This window comes from Oncorhynchus gorbuscha, linkage group LG07 (genome assembly GCF_021184085.1).
Source record: "Oncorhynchus gorbuscha isolate QuinsamMale2020 ecotype Even-year linkage group LG07, OgorEven_v1.0, whole genome shotgun sequence".
Taxonomy (NCBI): domain Eukaryota; kingdom Metazoa; phylum Chordata; class Actinopteri; order Salmoniformes; family Salmonidae; genus Oncorhynchus; species Oncorhynchus gorbuscha.
In genome coordinates, this window is record NC_060179.1 from 48,584,005 (window position 1) to 48,608,483 (window position 24,479).

The following is a 24,479-nucleotide window of genomic DNA, read 5'->3' on the forward strand; positions in this document are numbered from 1 at the left end:
CATGACTGGACTTTAGAGCGTATGCCATCCTTCAGCACAACGTCACCCTTTATCAGGAAATAACACAGATCAAAAACATTTTCACACTTTTACAGTGTTTGTTTCATCACTTGTTGTACAAAATGTTGTACTTGTTGTACTTAATGTTTACTGCACTGGGCCTTTAACAAAGCAGCCCATAACAATGAAGTAAAAACACAGAGCCCAGGGGATATTTTCAGCTAAGCTGATTTTCTTTTTTATTCAAATGAAAACATCACTTGACAATGGAGTGCAGTAAGTAATACATTCTCAATATACAGCATGATATACAGTACCAGTCAAAAGTTGACACACCTACTCATTCAATGGTTTTTCTTTATTTTTACTATTTTCTTCATTTGTAGAATAATAGAATAATAGTGAAGACATCAAAACTATGAAGTAGTAACCTTGCCATAATATGGACTTGGTATTTTACCGAATAGGGCTATCTACTGTATACCACCCCCTATCTTGTCACAACTGATTGGCTCAAACGCATTAAGTAGGAAAAAAATTCCACAAATGTACTTTTAAAAAGGCACACCTGTTAACTACCTCATGAATCTGGTTGAGAGAATACCAAGAGTGTGCAAAGCTGTCATGAAGGCAAAGGGTGGCTACTTTGAAGAATCTCAAATATAAAATATATTTTGATTTATTTAACACTTTTTTGGTTGCTACATGATTCCATATGTGTTATTTCATAGTTTTGATGTCTTCACTATTATTCTATAATGAAGAAAATGGTAAAATAAAGAAAAACCCCTGAATGAGTAGGTGTGAACAAACGTTTGACTGGTACCGTATATGTATGAGGAGAGCGAGAGACCAATCAGAGACAGATGGTCTTTGTCCCTATTGGTGAAACTCCCACCCTCACTATAGGAAAACCTTTAATCACCCTCAGCTTTTAAACACTCTGTCAAACCCAGTTGAATGGAGCTACAGAACCATTGCATTCAGATTCAAACTACAAAGAGATCATTTTAAAGGAGTGCTTGCAATCCTTGTTTGTTCTTTAGATTTTTCAAAATTTAAATAAGAGCATGTTTGTGATTATTTACATTTTTTATGGGCTTTAGGTTGGAATCTACACTTACAGTAGATATTACCTTTTGATCAACCCACAATAGTGTTCAATGCTCTAAACTACAGGAGGTTGGTGGCACCTTTAATTGGGGTGGACAGGCTCGTGGTAATGGCTGAAGTGGAATAGGTGGAATGGTATCAAATACAACAAACACACATGGTTTCCATGTGTTTGATGCCATTCCATTTGCTCCGTTCTAGACATTATTATGATTCATCCTCCCCTCAGCAGCCTCTACTGCTCTAAACCCAACCTGCTTCTCAAGGCCACTTCATACTCACAATACCGGCGGTTTTTAACCTGGGCTGGGTTCCGATTCGCTACCCTTCTCCAGAAGTGTGCACTCGTTCACCCCCCCATTCATTTAAAAGCATTGGATTGGTGCAAGCACGGCTGGAGAGTTTCCACCAACATATTCCTCACACCAGTCCATTCCTTTTAAATCCACGAGGGGGAATGAAAGGGTGCACACTTCGGGAGAAGGGTAGAGAATTGGAATGTAGCACCAGTGTTTCACAAGTAGATTATATACTGCACAAAATCATTATCATCCTCGTCTCACTGTTCACTTTGTAGGGTAATGCTCTAAATGACATACACACAATTGAAATGTTATACTGGAAGTCTGTTGTCTGAGTTTAGGCCTCAGGACATTTGAGTTTTGAAGTCTGAACCAAACCCCTTCAAATTCCTAACTCACAGCCCAATAAGCTTCCCCAATGAGGTTATCTAACATATAACCAACTCTATAGACCCAGTGTATTTGGTTCTGAGACTGGGCAACTCACAAGTGTATCACAGCATATGAGGGAAAAGAGAAGAGACACTCCCAAGTAGTAACAAAAATGAAAAAAGTCTATAAATACAGTATAGTCATTTAACAACTTTCAAAGAAGTGGATCAGCAGCACGGTAGAGCACCCCCCCCCCCAAATAAAAACCTCAACCACAGATCCCCTTCAATATTAAGGCACCAGATATCCTGTTGATGGTTTGGTTGTTTGTTTAAGTGTTTGTTTGTATGTTTGTTGTTGTTTGGAGTCTGGAGAGCAGTCTGCTATCACGGGGTGAGCTCATTCTAGTGTGGGGGCTCTGACTTTGGGGGTTAGGAGGCACCTTCCCCCAGGGGAATTTTTCAGGTGTACTCAGACTTGCGAATATAGTTGGAGGGGATGTAGCCTCGCCTGCCCCCCGCCTCACCGAGCCACCACTCGCTGTTGCCGTTCATGTCCTGGAACTCCAGGATGCGGACACGCTGATTGGCCGAGATGCTCAGCTCGTTAGCACAGCGGGCAGTGAATGAGTAGATGGCATAGTAAATCTAGAATGAAAAAAATGATTAGATTGTCTTCTGTTAACAATGTCTGAACAAAGGAATGATTTAAAATTATTATACTGCATTCAAGATCGTTTCAGACAATTCTACCTATTCCAACATAATAAATACACAACATAACCATTTATCAAATGACTGATTTATCTACATTCCTCTAATAACAGACTTTATTTTGCAGTCCTATTGTAGGCCAGTCATACCTGATGCCCATCGAGCTCTGACTCTAGCTCAGGTTTGGGCTCCGCCTCTGGTTCAATGAACTCATCCCTTGAGTATGGGGACCTCCTCTGACCACCAAAGTCTCCATTCCGTTGGTACGAGCCAAGGGCCGCCTCAGTTGGGCCAGATCTCTGAGATGGACCCAAACGGTTGTTTCTGTGCGAAGAACAAGATTCTGTCTCCGAAGAGTCAGACAGCTCCTTGTGATTGGTTGTTGTTGTTTTACTTGAGTCGAACGAGTCCCTGTGATTAGAGGACTGTCGGTAGGTGGGGTCTGTAATGTCTCTGTGATTGGGGGAGTTTCGGAGCGCTGGGTCCAATAGGTCCCGGTGATTGGAGGGATTTCTGGGGGAGTCTGCAGGATTGCGGTTTGGCGAGGGAGTGTCTCTGTGGTGGGTTCTGCGGGAGAGGGTGGGGTCCTGGTTTAGGTCAAGGTTGGGGCGGGGTGAGGAGTGGCTTGTGTGAGGAGCAGTGGAGAAGCTGACGGCTGACGTTTCCTGGTTGAAGGTCAGCGTGCTGTTACTGTTCTGGCGGGAGAACACAGGAGATGAGCCACCATAGCCTGACTCATTGGAGGACTGGCTCTCAATGGAGACATCCGATTGGCTCCTGCGTTGGTTGTAGGGTTTCAGGAAGGAGCTGTACACAAAGCCCTTGGAGACTGCAGAGAGACAAAAATCTGAATCAATCACTGATCAGCAATCATGCCAATGCATAATCACATTAATTTTCACACTATACGACACTAATCAATGAGTTCTACTACCACCAACCAACTTCAGTGTAAACAAAAATAACAAGTTACAAGTTATTTTACAGTCTGCAGTCAAGGGTTTTGGGATCGAAACAAGCACGTACAATCAAATAAGTATGCAAAACTATCTATTGTTACCACATGATTTTGTAGAGTACCTACAGCCCCATTATTTCCCAACCAATATTGTCCATCTCAATAGCTCTGCTTCTTGTGTTGCACCCCACACCTACCCCCGTTATCGATGAGCCAGCGGTTGTTGCTGCCCATGGGGTCCTGTTGTTTGATGACGCCCACCATGTCTCCCACTGATATGGACACGTCCAAGTCCTGGGCCGCGTTAAAGTTCCTCTCCGCCTGGAAGAGTTTCTCTGGGCCATACCGGGCCAACAGTCCCGCTCTCTGCTCATCTGTCTGCAGGATGTAGTTAGGCTAAGATATCAAGAGAGAGAACAGACATTCAACACCATTAGTACATCACTATATATCATTATTATGCCAGTGGAACTGGCATCTAGGTAAGCAGAAACACTCACCGGTCCCTGCAACTGCTTCTTTGAGGTCTGTTTCTCCAGGGTCTTTTTGTCAAGAGGCTTGCGTGTGGAGGTGGAGGGTGGCAGGCTCTCTTGGCAGAAGCTGAAGCGCTGTAAAAGCTGGAGGACTCTACCATACTCCTCTTGGAACAATGATATCAGGTTCCCCTCATTGCCCCCAATGCATGATAACTGGAGCAAGAGAGAATCAAGAGAGAGAAAAAAGCAATAGACACTAGTTACTAAAGCCAGCAGTAACCCTTGTGTGCCAGTAAGACATTAACTAGAAATGAATGTGGTCTCATGCAGATGCCATTCACTCAGCTGGTAGCTAGATCAATTATGCCAATAACGCATATACTGTAATAGTATAATACCTCTAGCACTCTGCACTCAAAAGTTGAATTCTAAATATCAAGAATACAAAAAATATACACACACACACACACACTTACCTGTAGCAAAGGCTGCAGCTGCCCTAGCGTTAGCTTGGTAAAATCTCTCTGGACCTGTGCAAAGGCTCTCACACAGCCAGTAAACAGGTCTTCAGCGGCACGATGAAACTTGGGCAGCTCGTCCAACAGCTGGGCATTGAGCGCCTCGTAGTTGTTGCGTGCCGCCTGCAGCTCGTCCTGGACGCGGCGGTCTTTGAGGCGCTCAGCACGCTCCTTGCAGTTGTCGTAGTCCAGCAGCTTGTCAAAGCGCTTCTGAATGAGCTTGTGGGGCCCGGCAAACATGAGCAGAAGCTGGGTGAGAGGGAAAATGACCAAGGCTTCCGCTCGCTCCTTCTGCTTACACACATACACGCACGCACGCGTACACACACACACACACACGGGAAAGGGAAGAACCTTTCAGCTTGTTTTCTATATTGGGACATGCTTCATAACAGTTATGATTAGAACAAAATTGGATGTCAACACTCACAAAGTGGGGGAACTGCTTGTCGCTAATGGAACGGTGGGCTCTCTGGAATTGTTCAGGGTCCAGCTGGCTCCGGTCTGTGTAGATGTCACAGAAACTGATAGCAGCCAGCACCTTCACTGAGGCCGATTCCTATTGGACAACACACACGCCAGTCAACACATGGGCCAGCCGATGACATGATAAAAGAAGAGTGATTGATCTGGGTCGTGTTCATTAGGCACCAATTGGAGGAAAATGGACTGAGGCAAAAAGGGACTTTAAAAAAATAGTTTTCAGTTGTATGCCCGAAGGAAGAAAACCCTGGTCAAAAGTCCATTTTGGAGCAAGTTTACAGTGCAGTAGAAACAGTCTAGGTGGGTATCGCTGATAGTGATTGAACATAAGCAATAGTGCATTCCATTCATTATATGTGCTTTTTGACATGCACATATTTTTATTTTATTCACTTAACTTTTAGTTAATTAGGCACGTCAGTTAAGAACAAATTCTTATTTACAATGACGGCCTACCCAGGCCAAACCCGGACAATGCTGGGTCAATTGTGCACCGCCCTATGGGACTCCCAATCACGGCCGGATGTGATACAGCCTGGATTCGAACCAGGGACCTTAGTGACGCCTCTTGCACTAAGATGCAGTGCCTTAGACCGCTGTGCAACTCAGGCGTACTACAACTTGTGCTACGACAACAGCAGTTGCTATGATGCAGTGATTTAGACCGCTGCGCCACTCGGGAGCCCAGTCTTCTGCTTGCATTCATTCTGAATGCTTGTATTTGAATGACCAACTCACTTGTATGTGAATGAATGCATTTGAAGTGTGATTCTACATACTATAGTGTGACTGTATGTAGTAGGATATTACTATTTACCCGAATATGCTGCAGGTACAGAGAGATGTCCCTGATGAAGGACTTGATGAGTCTCTCCTGGAGTCGGAACCTCTTCTCTGCCTCATCAAACGCCTCATCTTTGATCTGAAGAAAAGGGGGTGGAGAATCATCAGCAACTACAGATTTCATCACCAGTCCAAATTCAAATAGGAGTGCAAAGGGAAGACTGCCGCTAGTTTAGAGATGGTTTAAAGATTTTTGTGACAGACATAGTGAGACTTACGGCCACTTCTTTTTTACACTCAATCAATGTAGTCATGGACAAATGTACTGTGACCATGGAGGTCACCTTTGGTCAACCTTTAGCCATACCTGGGGGGAGATCCCGGTGAGATGTTTGAGGTGGCTGCTCACGCGGTTGGACTTCTTAATGATGGAGTGCATGCTCAGCTTGGAGATCTTGTCAATGAGGGTGTCCTCGTCCCCTTTCCTGTACTTGAGCACTGTGGAGAGAAGGGGACACGAGTTAAAAACTGTTGCTAAATACACTAGTAAACTAAAGCAAGGGTCTCCAACTTCAGTTTTGGAAGGGGACCAGCGTGTACAGGCTTTTGCTCATACCCAGGTCCTTCCTCCTCTTGTATTCATTGATGTTGACATTGATCTCTTTAATGGACAGCAGTGCCTGGGCCAGTAGGGGCCTGTCGTGGTGAGACTCGGGCGTGGCACTCAGCAGCTCCATTAGTAGCAGTGGGTACCGCATCACCCTCTGCACCGGCTTGATCAGGAATGAGCCCAGGTTGATGTAGTTGGTCTTCCCCCTGAGAGGGGGATAATAGGAAGGAGATTGAGAGAAAGGTGGTGAGGATTGGGGATGGAGAAATACAGAGAGAGAGTTTGAAGGTAAAGGAGGAGTGAGGAGAAATGGGAAAGGACAGGATTGAAATTCAAAACAGAGAGAGAATTAGAATGTGAGCAAGAGATGCTTTGGAACACCCACCAGTCACTTCGGGAAGGGACACAACCACAAACCAAGCTGGCTACACCCACCAGTCACTTCGGGAAGGGACACAACCACAAACCAAGCTGGCTACACCCACCAGTCACTTCGGGAAGAGACAACCACAAACCAAGCTGGCTACACCCACCAGTCACTTCGGGAAGGGACACAACCACAAACCAAGCTGGCTACACCCACCAGTCACTTCGGGAAGAGACACAACCACAAACCAAGCTGGCTACACCCACCAGTCACTCCGGGAAGAGACACAACCACAAACCAAGCTGGCTACACCCACCAGTCACTCCGGGAAGAGACACAACCACAAACCAAGCTGGCTACACCCACCAGTCACTTCGGGAAGGGACACAACCACAAACCAAGCCGGCTACACCCACCAGTCACTTCGGGAAGGGACACAACCACAAACCAAGCTGGCTACACCCACCAGTCAGTTCGGGAAGGGACACAACCACAAACCAAGCTGGCTACACCCACCAGTCACTTCGGGAAGGGACACAACCACAAACCAAGCTTGCTACACCCACCAACTCTGACATCACTTGACACGTCCCTCGCCAAGTCATGCCCTATATCAGTGGTCACCAACCGGTCAATTTCCAAGGTATTCCTAGTCAACCAAACATTTATGTAAAAAACCCAACGATACCCGGTAGGCCTAGAGAGCAAATCAAGTGCACCTACAATATAGGCCTAACACTGGCCAATCAGATAGCTCAGATTACCGTGTCTGCACAGTTTCCTTGAACATCTGACTAAAAGGAAGACTCGAATGCACAGCAAAGTCGATACTGTGAGATTTCAAAACATTTAAAATCATGACTAGAGACTCAACGAATACAGCGAAAAGCTGCTGTTTTTATGTTATGTTTAAGTCGCTATTCAGCACTTTCAACACTTATAAGCCATAAGGCAGAAATAATGCAGTGCGACTAGAGTTTTGCCATCAGCTGGAAGACTGTTATCCTTTTCTCGAGGTAGCCTCACCACTGCTCCCTCCCTCTCCTCAGTCTGACCCTCAGATGCAGGCCATCCACCCAGAAACAAAGGAAATCATTATGCTCACTCAGCTGTGCCTCACAAGTAATACAAAAACATTTATATTATTATTACCAGTGTGATCATATACCAAACTTTACAAAAACATTTCAAAATGGTCTGAAAAGAACAACATCGGCAGGGCAATTCAAGCTTAGCCAATATGCAGTGGTGACGTATTGGGCTTCTAGATAAAAAAAATCTGCATGGTAGATATCGGCTTGCATTGAGACTCCGGAAGTGATCTTGACTGAGAAAAGGTTGGTGACCACTGCCCTTCATCAATGACACTGAACACAAGCTCACATTTGTGCCATTGATCCAGTTACAAGTGCATATGTACTGTAGGGCCCTATAAAATTATTTGTATTTTTTTCCCCAAATTCAGTTCTCTCCTTAATGATGTTCCAGGTTTCCATCTTCCCCTCTCAAATTCACTTTTTAATATAAAAAAACCCTAAAATGTGAGGTTCTAAGTCCAGAACAAACCACACCAGCAGAACAATTCTGAGTTCTGGATTACCCCTTAATTCCTAGCAAGATTTTGTTTAGCTGTGTTTTTGTAGAGTTTAGAGTCATTTGATGGTAGAGTTTGCAAAACAAATACCATGATTATTTGGATCAATCCAGTGGGTATCATTCTGCCAGGTAAGAATAGGCTACTTCGTATACTGAAAAAAATAAACGCAACATGCAACAATTTGAAAGATTTTGCTGAGTTAGTTTAAGGAATATAAGGAAATCAGTCAATTTTAATTAATTAATTAGGCCCTAACCTATGAATTTCACATGACTGGGAATACAGATATGCATCTGTTGGTCACAGATACCTTAAATAAAAAGTTATGGGCGTGGATCAGAAAAACAGTCAGTATCTGGTGTGACCACCATTAGCTTCATGCAGTGATTGTTGCCTGTGGAATGTTGTCACACAGCCATTGAAGAGGGTGAGAAGTTACTGGACATGGGCAGGAACTCAATTTGTGACATGTCTTTGTTTTTTGTTGCTGGATATTGGTGGGAACTGGGACACGCTGTCCTACACGTCGATCCAGAGCATCCCAAACCTGCTCAATGGGTGACATGTCTGGTGATTATGCATGCCATGGAAGCTTCCAGGAATTGTGTACAGATCCTTGTGACATGGGGCCGTGCATCATCATGCTGAAACATGAGGTGATGGCGGCAGATGAATGGCACGACAATGGGCCTCAGGATCTCGTCACGGTAGCTCTGTGCAATCAAATTGCCATTGATAAAATGAATTGTGTTCGTTGTCCATAGCTTGAGCCTGCCCATAACATAACCCCACAGCCACCATGGGGCACTCTGTTCACAACGTTGACATCAGCAAACCGTACACCCACATGACCCCATACACATACGTGGTGTGTGGTTGTGAGGCCAGTTAGATGTACAGACAAATCCTCTAAAACGACATTGGAGGCGGCTTATGGTAGAGAAATTAGCATGACATTTTCTGGCAACACCTCTGGTGGACATTCCTGCAGTCAGCATGCCAATTGCACACTCCCTCAAAACGTGAAACATCTGTGGCATTCTGTTGTGTGAAGAAACTGCACATTTTAGAGTTGCCTTTTATTGTCCCCACCACAAGGTGCACCTATGTAATGATCATGATGTTTAATCAGCTTCTTGATATGCCACACCTGTCAGGTGGAAGGATTATATTGGCAAAGGAGAAATGCTCACTAACAGGGATGTAAACAAATGTGTGCACAAAATATGAGATCAATTAGCTTTTTGTGCATTATGGAAAATTTCAGTGATCGTTTATTTCAGCTCATGAAACACTTTACATGTTGCATTTATATTTTTGTTCAGTGTAGTTAACATTTAATTTTTGGGAAGGTTTTTGGGAAAGCCTTTCCATCTACCAGAAGACTTCTCATTAACATCATCGCTAAATGCTACACAAAGTTGTAGATGCACGCACCGCACATACACAGATAGGGGGAATTCTCAATGCCTCTTCAGAGAGTTGTAGATGCACGCACCACACATACACAGACAGGGGGAATTCTCAATGCCTATTCAGAAAGTTGTAGATGCCCGCACCACACATACACAGACAGGGGGAATTCTCAATGCCTCTTCAGAGAGTTGTAGATGCACGCACCGCACATACACAGATAGGGGGAATTTTCAATGCCTCTTCAGAGAGTTGTAGGAAATACCCATCACTAATGCATTCTGCAAATTAATACATTTTCAATACATTTAGTTGATTCCCTACTAAGTTCAATACATTTAGTTGATTCCCTACTAAGTTCAATACATTTAGTTGATTCCCTATTAAGTTCAATACATTTAGTTGAATCCCTACTAAGTTCAATACATTTAGTTGATTCCATACTAAGTTCAATACATTTAGTTGAATCCCTACTAAGTTCAATACATTTAGTTGATTCCCTACTAAGTTCAATACATTTTTGAATATTGTTGAATTCCTTTTTAATGTCTAGATTTCATGATTCCTTCCAAGTTCTCCACATCACAGATTTTATAGGGCCCTACAAAGTATGTCGACACTTGCATGTTGAACATCTCCTTCCAAAATCATGGACATTAATATGGAGTTGTTCCCCCATTTGCTGCTTCAACAGCCTCCACACTTCTGGGAAGGCTTTCCACTAGATGCTGGAAAATTGCTGTGGGGATTTCCTTCCATTCAGCCACAAGAGCATAAGTGAGGTCGGGTACTGATGTTGGGTGAACAGGCCTGGCTCACAGTCTGCGTTTCAATTCATCCCAAAGGTGATCGACGGGGTAGAAGTCAGGGCTCTGTGCTAGCCAATCAAGTTCTTCCACACCAATTTCAGCAAACCGCTTTGTGCTAAGAGGCATTGTCATGCTGAAACAGGAAAGGGCCTCCCCCAAACTGTTGCCACAAAGTTGGAAGCACAGAATCGCTACAATTTCATTGTATGCTGTAGCATTTAGATTTCCCTTCACTGGAACTAAGGTGCCTAGCAAGAACCATGAAAAACAGCCCCCCACCAAACTTTACAGTTGGCACTATGCATTGGGACAGGTAGTGTTCTCCTGGTGTCCGCCAAACCCAGATGATTCGTCCGTCGGACTGCCAGATGGTGAAGCGTAATTCATCACTCCAGAGAACGCATATCCACTGCTCCAGAGTTCAATGGCGGCAAGCTTTACACCACTCCAGCTGACGCTTGGCATTGCGCACAGTGATCTAAGGCTTGTGTGCGTGAGGCCGCTCGGCCATGGACACCCATTTCATGACGATCCAACAAACAGTTGTTGTGCTGACGTTGCTTCCAGAGGCCGTTTGGAACTAGTGATCGGTAGTGGTAGTGTTGCAACCAAGGAGTAGTGGTAGTAGTGGTAGTGTTGCAACCAAGGAGTAGTGGTAGTGTTGCAACCAAGGAGTAGTGGTAGTGTTGCAACCAATTTTTTGGTGCTCCAGCACCCGGCATTCCCGTTCTATGAGCTTGTGTGGCCTACAATTTCACGGCTAAGCCATCGTTGCTCCTAGACATTTCCACTCCACAATAACAGCCCTTACAGTTGACCGGGCAGCTCTAGCAGGGCTTGTTGGAAAGGTGGTATCTTATGATTTTACACACCGGTCAGAAACGAGTGTGGCTGAAATAGCCAAATTCGCTAATTTGAAGTGGTGTCCACATACTTTTGTATATATAGTGAATGTAAGGAATGTGCTGGCCATTCAATCATTATCATCAAAAGTGCAAATATTTGAATGATGAGACTCATGTGGAAATGGAGGGACTCAACATGTGTCCAGTAACTATATAACATCCAATTTACTGGCTTAGTTTTAATGTATTCCAAGAGAAAAAGCTACTTACGCAACCTTACACAGGATTCAATGATTGCTATTTAATCTATAGGTAAGATACTATATGTAAAGCTAATTACAGCAAAGCAAATGAAGATCTGTATATTTTGAATGTTAAATTATTAGCTGGGGGCCTCCCGGGTGTCGCAGTGGTCTAGGGCCCTGCTAGCTGTGCCACCAGAGAGTCTGGGTTCGAGGCGGCCAGAGAGTCTCAATTGGCCTAGCGTCGTCCGGGTTAGGGAGGGTTTGGCCGGTAGGGATATCCTTGTCTCATCGCGCACTAGTGACCGCTGTGGCGGGCTGGGCGCAGTGCACGCTAACCAGGTCGCCAGGTACAGTGTTTCCTCCAACACATTGGTGCGGCTGGCTTCCGGGGTGTTTTGGAGGATGCATGGCTTTCGACCTTCGTCTCTCCCGAGCCCGTACGGAAGTTGTAGCGATGAGACAAGATAGTAACTACTAACAATTGGATACCACGAAATTGGGGAGAAAAGGGGGTAAATAATTTATTTCAAAAGAATAAATAAATTATTAGCTTTAAAAGCAATTTTCTGATGAATATCTTAAAGTAGATTATTTCAGTTAATAAAATTATGTCCATACGTAAATGGTGAAGGGATTACTACTGTACTCCACTACGTCTGTTCAGTCACCAACAACAATCTTTGTTAGCCCTTAGAAAACTGGACCCACAAAACAGAAGTCAATATTTCACTTTACCAAAGGCAGTCACAACAGTAAACACAGATGCACATACACACACAGAGCATAAAACACAGCAGCACATTGTGTGATCTCCAGACTTGTGCCAAAATAGTATTTGCTTTCTCTCAAATACTTAAGGTGTGCTGGATTTAACTCCCCCGATACAATGGAACTAATGGAATAGTATCATATTTGCAAACCCTGCCCCCCTAGACAAGCTACAAGTGCCTTCAGAAAGTATTAATACCCCTTAATTTATTCCACATTTGTCTTTGTTACAGCCTGAATTAAAATGTATTACATTTATTTATTTATCACACACAATACCCAATAATGACAAAGTGAAAAAATGTTTAAAAAAAATATGAAATACAGAAATATCTCATTTCTATAAGTTTTCACAACCCTTTGTTATGAATTGAGCTCAGGTGAATCCCCATTTTCTTGGATCATCCTTGAGATGTCACTACAACTTGATTGGAGTCCACTTGTGGCCAATTCAATTCTTTGGACATGATTTAGGAAAAATTAACCTGTCTATATAAGGTCCAACAGTTGACAGTGCATGTCAGAGCAGAAACTATACCATGTAGTCCAAGGAACTGTCCATAGAGCACGGAGAGGATGAGGCATATATCTGGGGAAGGGTATACAACAATCTCTAGAGTGTTGAAAGAGTCCAATGGCATAGTGGTCTCCATAGGGGCACTTCCAGTTGACACAGGAAGCTGAAAGTGAACAAACAGCCTCCTTGGGGTAGGCTCTTACGGAATCCTGCGTTTTAAGTCTTTACGTTAAGAAACGACTGATTTGCACAGGGTTGAATGCGGTGTATTTCACAAACTGCAAGTTGGGTATATCAAAACACCTTTAGGGTAAATTAAACCACTTCCGGTTGCTCCAGGAAGCTTAGAATCATCACAGGTAGACCTCATAGTGGCCTGATGGATTGTCATCGAAGACAGGTTCAAAAGGCAATATTAACCCACATAGGCTCTAGGTTGAATTTCACTGTTAAGGGTGAATGCCACATGGTCAAGGTTAGGCTTAAAAATACAGAACTACCCAGACTCTGCCTAGCATCCAACCAAACTGAGCAACTGGGCAAGAAGGAACTTGGTCAGGGAGGTAACCAAGAACACAATGACCACTGACATAACTACAGAGTTCCTTGGTAGAAATGGGAGAACCTGCCAGAAGGATACAAGATTCTGTGTTCTGTTCTGTTGAGACAAAAAATGTACTCTTTGGCCGGAATGCAAAGCGCTATGTCTGGAGAAAACCAGGCACAGCCCATTAACCTGCGAACACAATCCCTATCGTGAAGCATGGTGGTGACAGATAATAATCTGCTTCAGAGTGCAAACGACCTTAGACTGGGGGCGAAGATTTACATTCCAACTGGACAATAACCCCAAGCATACAACCAAAGCAAAGAAGAATGGGAGAAAATCCCCAAATCCAAATGTGCAAAGCTGCTCCAGACATACCCAAGATGACTCAAAGATGTAATCTCCACCAAAGGTGCATCTACAAAGTATTGACTCAGGGGTGTGAACACTTATGTAAATGATACAGTGGGGAGAAACAAGTATTTGATACACTGCCGATTTTACAGGTTTTCCCTACTTACAAAGCATGAAGAGGTCTGTAATTTTTTTATCATAGGTACACTTCAACTGTGAGAGACAGAATCTAAAACAAAAATCCAGAAAATCACATTGTATGATTTGTAAGTAATTAATTTGCATTTTATTACATGACATACGTATTTGATCACCTACCAACCAGTATGAATTCAGTCTCTCAAAGACCTGTTAGTTTTTCTTTAAGAACCCCTCATGTTCTCCACTCATTACCTGTATTAACTACCCCGGTTTGAACTCGTTACTTGTATAGAAGACACCTGCCCACACACTCAATCAAACAGATTCCAACCTCTCCACAATGGCTAAGACCAGAGAGCTGTGTAAGGACATCAGGGATACAATTGTAGACCTGCACAAGGCTGGGATGGGCTACAGGACAATAGGCAAGCAGCTTGGTGAGAAGGCAACAACTGTTGGCGCAATTATTAGAAAATGGAAGAAGTTCAAGATGATGGTCAATCACCCTCGGTCTGGGGCTCCATGCAAGATCTCACCTCGTGGAGCATCAATGATCATGAGGAAGGTGAGGGATCGGCCCAGAACTACACGGCAGGACATGGTCAATGACCTGAAGAGAGCTGGGACCACAGTCTCAAAGAAAACCATTAGTAACACACTACGCCGTCATGGATTTAAAATCCTGCAGCGCACACAAGGTCCCCCTGCTCAAGCCAGCGCATGTCCAGGCCCGTCTGAAGTTTGCCAATGCCCATCTGGATGATCCAGAGGAGGAATGGGAGAAGGTCATGTGGTCTGATGAGACAAAAATATAGCTTTTTGGTCTAAACTCCGCTCGCCGTGTTTGGAGGAAGAAGAAGGATGAGTACAACCCCAAGAACACCATCCCAACCGTGAAGCATGGAGGTGGAAACATCATTCTTTGGGGATGCTTTTCTGCAAAGGGGACAGGACGACAGCACCGTATTGAGGGGAGGATGGATGGAGCCATGTATCGCAAGATCTTGGCCAACAACCCCCTTCCTTCAGTAAGAGCATTGAAGATGGGTCGTGGCCTGGTCTTCCAGCATGAAAACGATCTAAAACACACAGCCAAGGCAACTAAGGAGTGGCTCCGTAAGAAGCATCTCAAGGTCCTGGAGTGGCCTAGCCAGTTTCCAGACCTGAACCCAATAGAAAATCTTTGGAGGGAGCTGAAAGTCCGTATTGCCCAGCGACAGCCCCGAAACCTGAAGGATCTGGAGAAGGTCTGTATGGAGGAGTGGGCCAAGATCCCTGCTGCAGTGTGTGCAAACCTGGTCAAGAACTATAGGAAACATATGATCTCTGTAATTGCAAACAAAGGTTTCTGTACCAAATATTAAGTTCTGCTTTTCTGATGTATCAAATACTTATGTCATGCAATAAAATGCTAATTAATTACTTTAAAATCATACAATGTAATTTTCTGGGTTTTTGTTTTAGATTCCGTCTCTCACAGTTGAAGTGTACCTATGATAAAAATTACAGACCTCTACATGCTTTGTAAGTAGTAAAACCTGCAAAATCGGCAGTGTATCAAATACTTGTTCTCCCCTCTATATATCTGTATTTAATTTTCTCTAAATTTGAAAACATTTATAAAAACATGTTTTGACTTTCATTATAGGGTATTATGTGTAGATTGGTGAGGAAAAATCTATATTTATTCCATTTTGATTTCAGGCTGTACCAAGGGGTATGAACACTTTCTGAAGGCACTTTAAGTCAAGCGCATCTAAGTAATATAAACATGTTCAGCACACACACACCAGCTTTAAAACTATTAAAGGAGAAAACACATGTAGACAAAGCTGATTTCGGGGTTAGTGAGCCACAGTCATGCAGTCCGGCGGTTTCTCATGCAGATATCATAGCAACACTCTTTACGGAGACTTACCAGTCGCGATACACCGCCCTGGGATGGGGAAGAGGGTGGGAGAAGCAGAGGGATGGGGAGAGTGAGAGTGAGACAAGAACACATACAGAAGACATTATAAAGCTTGGCTAAAGAGCCTGGGTCTTTGACATTATACCTTCCTGGCCTGTAATCATGTGTTTCCCTAACAGAGAGTCACCGCTATTGTCTAGCAGTTCAGAGTTTATTAGCACTAAGATGTGATAGGAAAGTTGGTATTGTTCATCTCAAAGACCACAGCTACATTCCAGGCTTTGGGAGGATCACACAAACAACCTTAGGAAACACAGCAGTAAACCGTACAGAGGTCATACAACCTGCAGTTTGTCAAATCCACTTAAATATTGAACAAAATACACTACATTAAATGTCAATGTCAATTTCGATGCTACACTCAATTATGAGAGGATACACTTTTCTAATCTAGCCTTGCATACCCTTGTAACATATACTGTAGTGCCAACTTTGGGTGTAGGGTAAAGTTGCCCCTACATGCTGATCTTGGGTCAGTTTTCCATTTCCTTCACCAATGGTTAAGGTTAGGATTGGGGGAAGGAGAGCTGTTCCTAGATCTTTACATAGAGGAAACTTCACCCTGGAGTGCTAATTTTAAGAGCTTAAAAGTTCGTAGTTCAACTGCAGAAATCCATGAATCCAAGTTAGAGTTAATAAACTGTCCAATGCAATAGCAACGGCTGTTGTTGTAGCACAAGTTGTAGTACACAGAGTTGCACAGCTGTCTAAGGCACTGCATCGCAGTGCTAGGCGTCACTACAGACCCTGGTTCAATTTCAGGCCGTACCACAATCGGCCATGATTGGGAGCCCCATAGGGCCGCACACAATTGGCCCAGCGCCATTACTGTTTGGCCGGGATAGGCCGTCATTGTAAATAACAACCACAAATCAGTCATCAATCAAAAAGTGGGAGCTCCTTAAAACGTATCCTGCATTCATCCCAGTCATCAGCAACATAGCATTTGGGCATGTGCATGTCTGACATCAATGTGTGCGCAATAACAATAATGATTTCATATGGTCAATTTCAATTTCAAAACATACTGTTGACACGTAGGCTATAGTGTAATGGAATGTTTTACCGTATGTGGTAGGTTTTGTGTGTTTTGACACTCTTATGTAGTTGTCATCAACAGGTCTAGATATGTGTCATAAAGGCGTTATGTCCATATTATAACAGGTTATGACAAGTTGCTTAAACTGTTATGACATGACATGGTTAATGTTATGGAATTTTAATGTTTTTGCTTTTCTTATAACTAATTTATGTGTTCACGCAAGTGGCTGACTGTACAAATCTTCACTCTCAGTAGCTGCAATTTGGCAGTACGCCCAGACCTTGTTTTGAGAACGAACGAGAGAGCTCAGTTTCAAGGTCTCAGCTTAGAGAGAAGCCTCGTGAGGTATTGGTCTGTCACATGTTACGAAACAGCATATGGTCGGTCACATGAATGAAACAAAATGGTAATGATGAATGAATTATGCTAAATCATGCAAATATAACTTGTCTGTGTATAGCCGTATACAAGACGACTGCTGGGTCTGGCCAGGGAGAGCTCCTGATTGATGTGTGTACTATGGTGCACTTGTTGGTTGGAACCTTTCCAACCATCAAGTGCGCTAACAAATAAAGAACGATTCATTTAAGATTTACTTTGAGTGTCCCTGTGGAATCATTTCCACGACATTATGACCGGGCCATAATGTGTTATGCCGCTGGGTGTCAAGTAAAATGTGTTGCCGAATGAATCATCATCCTTTGAAGCGCTGTCCATTTAGTTGTGTTTGGCTTAGAATCAGCATCCACAACGACCATGTTTTCCACTCAATTTCAACCTATTCTCGAACTTCTTTCTTCAAACTGATCATCACAGTAGCTATGTTTCCATCTAATTTGCGATAGATTTTCATGCTAATTTTTTATATTTTTTGCATAAAACAATATGCACATTTTCTCTCCAGAGATGCTTCCATCAAACTTACTTTTTGTGGATAAAAGCCTGTGCGTGATGACTTTTACTGTTAAATTCCCATGTACCAAATTAAATATACAAGTTAAATGGGTTTCCATTGCATTTTCAACTTTATTGGTGTTTTTGTCACAAAAACTGTTGCGTTATATAGCAAACGTGCCCACTCTGGTCTTGGCACATGCGCTCTAGCCAACAGCTTGCAAATACAGTGCAGGTAAGCTACCTACACGATGAGATTATCATGGACAAAAGAGCGATATGATTTGTATTTGTCAAAAGGCAGCCAAGCATTGATCATCATGTCACCAGAATAAGACCCTTGATATTTACTGGAAAGGAGCATCAAGCTCATCACGTTGCACATTCACCAACCTGTGAAGTTCAACACAACTTATTTAATTTGTAGCCTAATAAACTGTACGGTTTCCCGAGTCGTAGTGAGAGGACCACACAGCATATCATTGTGTGACTCCAAGTTTACTTCGATATGATGGTTATTATATCAATATTAAGGCGTTTCCGTCACCATTTCTCACATAATTAATGTTACAGACACAAAAAGATCCTACCATGTTGAATAGAAAGATTGTCTGCGGGGACAATGTATAAAATGGTCCCGGCATTTCATGTTTCCATCAGCCCGGTCGTCACTTTGTTGATGCATCAGGTAATTCATCCGCATTAAATGGTGGGATAGAAACGTGGTTAGTGAGGTGAAAAAATGTAGATACTGTTTTGGTGATAAGTGTTTGAAGTTTGACTGCATTTGCTTTGATGTCAGAATGGTTAGAGTGACAATAGAGCCCTGAGTACGAGGCCATTTGCGACCTGATGGAGGGACAATAGAGCCCTGAGTACGAGGCCATTCGCGACCTGATGGAGGGACAATAGAGCCCTGAGTACGAGGCCATTAGACCTGATGGAGGGACAATAGAGCCCTGAGTACGAGGCCATTCACGACCTGATGGAGGGACAAGAGAGCCCTGAGTACGAGGCCATTAGGACCTGATGGAGGGACAAGAGAGCCCTGAGTACGAGGCCATTAGGACCTGATGGAGGGACAATATGAGCCCTGAGTATGAGGCCATTCACAACCTGATGGAGGGACAATAGAGCCCTGAGTACGAGGCCATTCGCGACCTGATGGTCAGGCACTATCAACGGGGCGGCAGCGTAGCCTAGTGGTTAGAGCGTTGGACTAGTAACCGGAGCTGACAAGGTACAAATCTGTCGTTCTGCCCCTGAACAGGCAGTTAACCCACTGTTCCTAGGCCGTCATTGAAAATAAGAATTTGTTCTTAACTGACTTGCCTAGTTAAATAAAGGTAAAATAAATAAATGTCCAGAGTGCATAAAAGGAGATTAACATGACTCAACGGTCACATGGAATTTGACTGCGGTCATGACTTATGACTGCCGGTTTGGCGGTAATATGGTCACAGACCTAGGTAAGGCCCTCTTTTCAGGGTATGTACTCGTACATCAAGCTTACTTACGACATGTATTCTAGGCAATTGTGAAGAAAGTTGAGCCAAGTTGAACACAGAACGCCGTTGCCCAGGCCCTTCTTGTTAATTAAGGAAGCTGCGAATCAGACGTTTCTAAAACTGGTTAAATCACGGCTGTGATTATAACAGAACGTGCGTTTCATCGAAAAGTGCAGGAAAATCTGATCACTGAAAATGGGAAAATATATCCATGCGCAAATTCAACCAATTGTTAAAAGTGACCCACATTAAATGGAGCAGAGGTTGCAATATACCTACAGCTTCCACACGATGTCAACAGTCTTGTCATTTGTCTCGGATTTGTTTCTTGGTCAAACGGACACAAGGAAGCCGATTTCTTCCGGTCTCCGACAGGATGTTTTGGTTGATATATATCCGTACATGATTTCAAGACGTGAAGCTAAAAAATATACATCGCCCCGTGATCATTTTGATATATTATTAACGTTTACTAATACCTAAAGTTGCATTACAAAAGTATTTCGAAGTGTTTTGTGAAAGTTTATCGTCAACTTTTTTTATTTAAAAAAATTACGTTACTGTCACGCCTTGGTCATTGTATTTTGTGTTTTTGGTATATGTTTGGGTAGGCCAGGGTGTGACATGGGTTTATATGTTGTGTTTCGTATTGGGGTTTGTATTAATTGGGATTGTGTATGATTAGGGGTGTGTCTAGTTAGGCTTGGCTGCCTGAGGCGATTCTCAATTGGAGTCAGGTGATTCTCGTTGTCTCGGATTGGGAACCGTATTTAGGTAGCCTGAGTTCGCTTTGTATTTTGTGGGTGTTTGTTCCCTTCTCTGTGTTGTAGTCACCAGATAGGCTGTAATTAGTTTCACGTTTAGTTTGTTTTCTTATATCAGTTATTTTCATGTACCGCGATACTTTCATTAAAGTCATGAGTAACCTACACGCTGCATTTCGGTCTGACTCTCTTCATTCAACAGACGAACGACGTTACAGTTGCGTTAAAAAACACTTTTTTTCGTTGATCACACACTCTTCATAGATCGATATCTAGGCTATATATGGACCGATTTAATCGAAAAAAGACCGAAAATGATGTTTATGGGACATCTAGGAGTGCCAAGAAAGAAGCTCGTCAAAGGTAATGAATGTTTTATATTTTATTTCTGCGTTTTGGTTAGGACTGGCTACCATGCTATCAGATAATAGCTTCTCATGCTTTCGCCGAAAAGCATTTTACAAATCTGACTCGGTAGCTAGATTCACAACGAGTGTAGCTTTAATTCAGTACAATGTATGTGCATTTTAATGAAAGTTTGAGTTTTATCAAAAACTATACGTGGCGCACATGAAATTTCCGCTGATTTGATCCCCGCAGAGGGAGCACTTCCCTAACAAGTTATTAAATGAATCATAGTATCTTTCTTCAAACAAAGCCCACACCAGCACACTAGTGGATAAACAAAACAGTGTTAGCCCTAGTCTCTGCTGAAAGACTGGGTGAAACAAGACTGGAGAGGTGAAATTAGGCAGGGCACATTCTTCAAACTCCACATGATTACAATGTACTGGGACAGAAAGGACATCCCATGCATTGGGCTCCTCATATGTAGTGTTTGTGTGTGAGTGTGCTTAGGGGTATAAGGCCAAATGATTTCTTCTACCATGACCAAATCCGAGCTCAATCAATAGAGACAAGAATCTAGCTACATCAAAGATATGCAAATATTTTCCTCCGATTTCCCAATGGTCATCATTGCTTGTAATATGTAATAATAAGTCATTCATACACAGGCTCACAAACACATATTTTATATAATATTAAGTTCAGTAGTGAATGAATGGTCTCCAGACGGAATTGGCTATTGCTCCTGTCAATTTGGATAGAGTCTTATATTTGCAATTATTGTAACAGGCATTCAGCAGTTTTTTTGTAAAACGCCCACTGATATTTGATTAGGTTTTTATTGCAGAGTGTAAACTATAGGGGGCGAATTGTCAGAAATTGGGAAGCAGGGGTGAAAGTGGGAGGGTAGAACGAGACTATATAAACTATACTCAAGTGGGAGAGACACAAAATAGCTAGACTGTTGTTTTACTATTCAACTCAATAGTACTGTTTTTAATTTTGTAAAACAGCTTTGTGTTTCTTAACCAGGCAAAGGATAGCTAAATAGTAGGCTGGTGACTGGTTACGGGGAAGCAAGAGTCGCTTGTTCAATGAGTATGATCGGAGGCGGAGCCAGAGCAGAGTGGAGCCTGCCCACATTTATCGCTTGTTCAATGAGTATGATCGGATGCGGAGCCAGAGCAGAGCGGAGCCTGCCCGTCTGCCCACATTTATCGCTTTTTCAATGAGTATGATCGGAGGTGGAGCCAGAGCAGAGCGGAGCCTGCCCGTCTGCCTACATTTATCGCTTGTTCAATGAGTATGATCGGAGGCGGAGCAAGAGCAGAGCGGAGCCTGCCCGTCTGCCCACATTTATCGCTTGTTCAATGAGTATGATCGGAGGCGGAGCAAGAGCAGAGCGGAGCCTGCCCGTCTGCCTACATTTATCGCTTGTTCAATGAGTATGATCGGAGGCGGAGCCAGAGCAGAGCGGAGCCTGCCCGTCTGCCTACATTTATCGCATGCTTCCCCCACAGCTCACTAGACTGCACTGTGCTGCGTACCTAGTGCTGTTAATATTCTGTTCATAGCCTAGGTCATCCATATCGCTCTGACCAAACGCCACGCCCACTAGCATTTCTTGTCCACAATGAGTCTGGATTTGCTTTCCTCCCCAGCAGAATGCTATAGAACGCAGAATGTTGTAGAACGCCAACACATTTTGACCATTCTAATTGTTCCCAGAAACCGATGGGTGGGCCAGATCCGTCCTTCATGAATCATGAATCACGTCATTGGCTTTGATACTCTGATTGGTTCGAGACGATTGAATCGCCGATTAATTTGTTTTGTACAACGGACCTCTTTTTGACACCAGCAGTTTCAGACAATAGAACAGTGGAATTAAATTCAAGATGAGTTGTCAGGCAACTACAGGTTTTCTATTGGGGAGAATGTGATCAGGCTATACTATTCCATAAGTCTAAAAATCCAGTACAAAGAGAATGTGATCAGGCTATACTATTCCATAAGTCTGAAAACCCAGTACAAAGAGAATGTGATCAGGCTATACTATTCCATAAGTCTAAAAACCCAGTACAAAGAGAATGTGATCAGGCTATACTATTCCACAAGTCTGAAAACCCAGTACAAAGAGAATGTGATCAGGCTATACTATTCCATAAGTCTACAAACCCAGTACAAAGAGAATGTGATCAGGCTATACTATTCCATAAGTCTAAAAACCCAGTACAAAGAGAATGTGATCAGGCTATACTATTCCATATGTCTAAAAGCCCAGTACAAATAGAATGTGATCAGGCTATACTATTCCATAAGTCTAAAAAACCCAGTACAAAGAGAATGTGATCAGGCTATACTATTCCATAAGTCTAAACCCAGTACAAAGAGAATGTGATCAGGCTATACTATTCCATAAGTCTAAACCCAGTACAAAGAGAATGTGATCAGGCTATACTATTCCATAAATCTAAAAACCCAGTACAAAGAGAATGTGATCAGGCTATACTATTCCATAAGTCTAAAAACCCAGTACAAAGAGAATGTGATCAGGCTATACTATTCCATAAGTCTAAAAACCCAGTACAAAGAGAATGTGATCAGGCTATACTATTCCATAAGTCTAAACCCAGTACAAAGAGAATGTGATCAGGCTATACTATTCCATAAGTCTAAAAACCCAGTACAAAGAGAATGTGATCAGGCTATACTATTCCATAAGTCTAAAAACCCAGTACAAAGAGAATGTGATCAGGCTATACTATTCCATAAGTCTAAAAACCCAGTACAAAGAGAATGTGATCAGGCTATACTATTCCATAAGTCTAAAAACCCAGTACAAAGAGAACGTGATCAGGCTATACTATTCCATGAGTCTAAAAACCCAGTACAAAGTATTCCATCTCTCAATCTCAATGAGGTGAGATTTCTATGACAACAATACAGTTTCCATTACAATCCATTTTCAACAACACGGTGCATCCATTTGTCAATGTAGATTTTTTTTCTAGATGTTGATGTCACAAGTAGACAGGCTCACACACAAACACGCCGCTCATTGCAGAAGGGTGAGTAAGGCTTCTCTATCAATTCACATGCAATAGTACATAATAGTACAATGTCTCATTAAACAATGCTTTGTTTTAGTATGTCCCAATTCTCTTTGGAATATAACTCCCTTTCCTTGTGTCCTTTCATTCATGGTTGCTGGTAAACTAAAAAACAGGTTTCAATCCAAAGCAAAGAAAGGATGGGTCGAGGTTATGTAAGATAATTGTGACGCAACCATGGGGCATATCTCAACAATCTGAAGTGTCTTCCTCGTCTCCTTTTCTTCTTCTACATTTATGTGAAATGACTGGGTACATGTAGGGAACAGAATACTGGTGGCATCCAGCATTTTGACAAAAGAGGAGAAAAAAAGGCACTATACATTGTTGAGAGCAGGGTTGGAGTCAATGTCATTCATTCCAGTGAAATCAGGAAGTTAACAGAAATTACAATGAAATAAAATAAAATATTCCTAATTGAAAGTTGTAGTTTTAAAACCTTAATTTGGATGACTATTTATCTGCCAAATGCATTGCATTAAAATGGAATTGACCTGATAGCACTTATTGGCCTTGTCCCAAAAAACAGTAACTTCTACCCCTTAGACACCTATGTAGATCTGAAATAGTCGGATTGGTTCAAGCAATGTGGTAGTACCTCTAAATTTCCCTCAGGTGGAAATTTTGCCATATTGCTTACACTTATCCAATTCTTTCAGATCTGCCCATGGCGGTATGGGCTTCTGGACGGGACTGTGGTCTCTCTCTCAGGCTTTAAATCTGCTCTGTTTGTGTGTAGTCACCTGAGTTTCTCCAGGCACTCCAGCACGTGTCTCTGGATGCTCTCGTCCTTCTCGTACATTTCCAGGAGAGAAATGGCGTCATCGTGGTTCTGACAGTAGATCTTGTACACCTCCTCGAGCTCTACCTTAAAGTCCAGGAACACTTTTCCTGGGAAATGCAACAGAGC

General features: G+C 42.9%; 1 protein-coding gene across 1 annotated transcript in view; it reads right to left on the reverse strand.

The window, feature by feature from the left end:
* Positions 1-701: 701 nt before the first annotated feature.
* The window catches only part of LOC124039945 (dynamin binding protein), a 115,484-nt gene continuing 91,706 nt past the window's right edge, over positions 702-24,479 (reverse strand). Inside the window, 11 exon segments of the mRNA XM_046356529.1 lie at positions 702-2,434; positions 2,650-3,329; positions 3,656-3,854; positions 3,959-4,147; positions 4,411-4,743; positions 4,883-5,011; positions 5,753-5,857; positions 6,086-6,216; positions 6,335-6,534; positions 15,850-15,867; positions 24,313-24,460. Of these exon segments, the coding sequence (XP_046212485.1) occupies positions 2,249-2,434; positions 2,650-3,329; positions 3,656-3,854; positions 3,959-4,147; positions 4,411-4,743; positions 4,883-5,011; positions 5,753-5,857; positions 6,086-6,216; positions 6,335-6,534; positions 15,850-15,867; positions 24,313-24,460 (2,318 nt within the window). The 3' untranslated portion in view covers positions 702-2,248.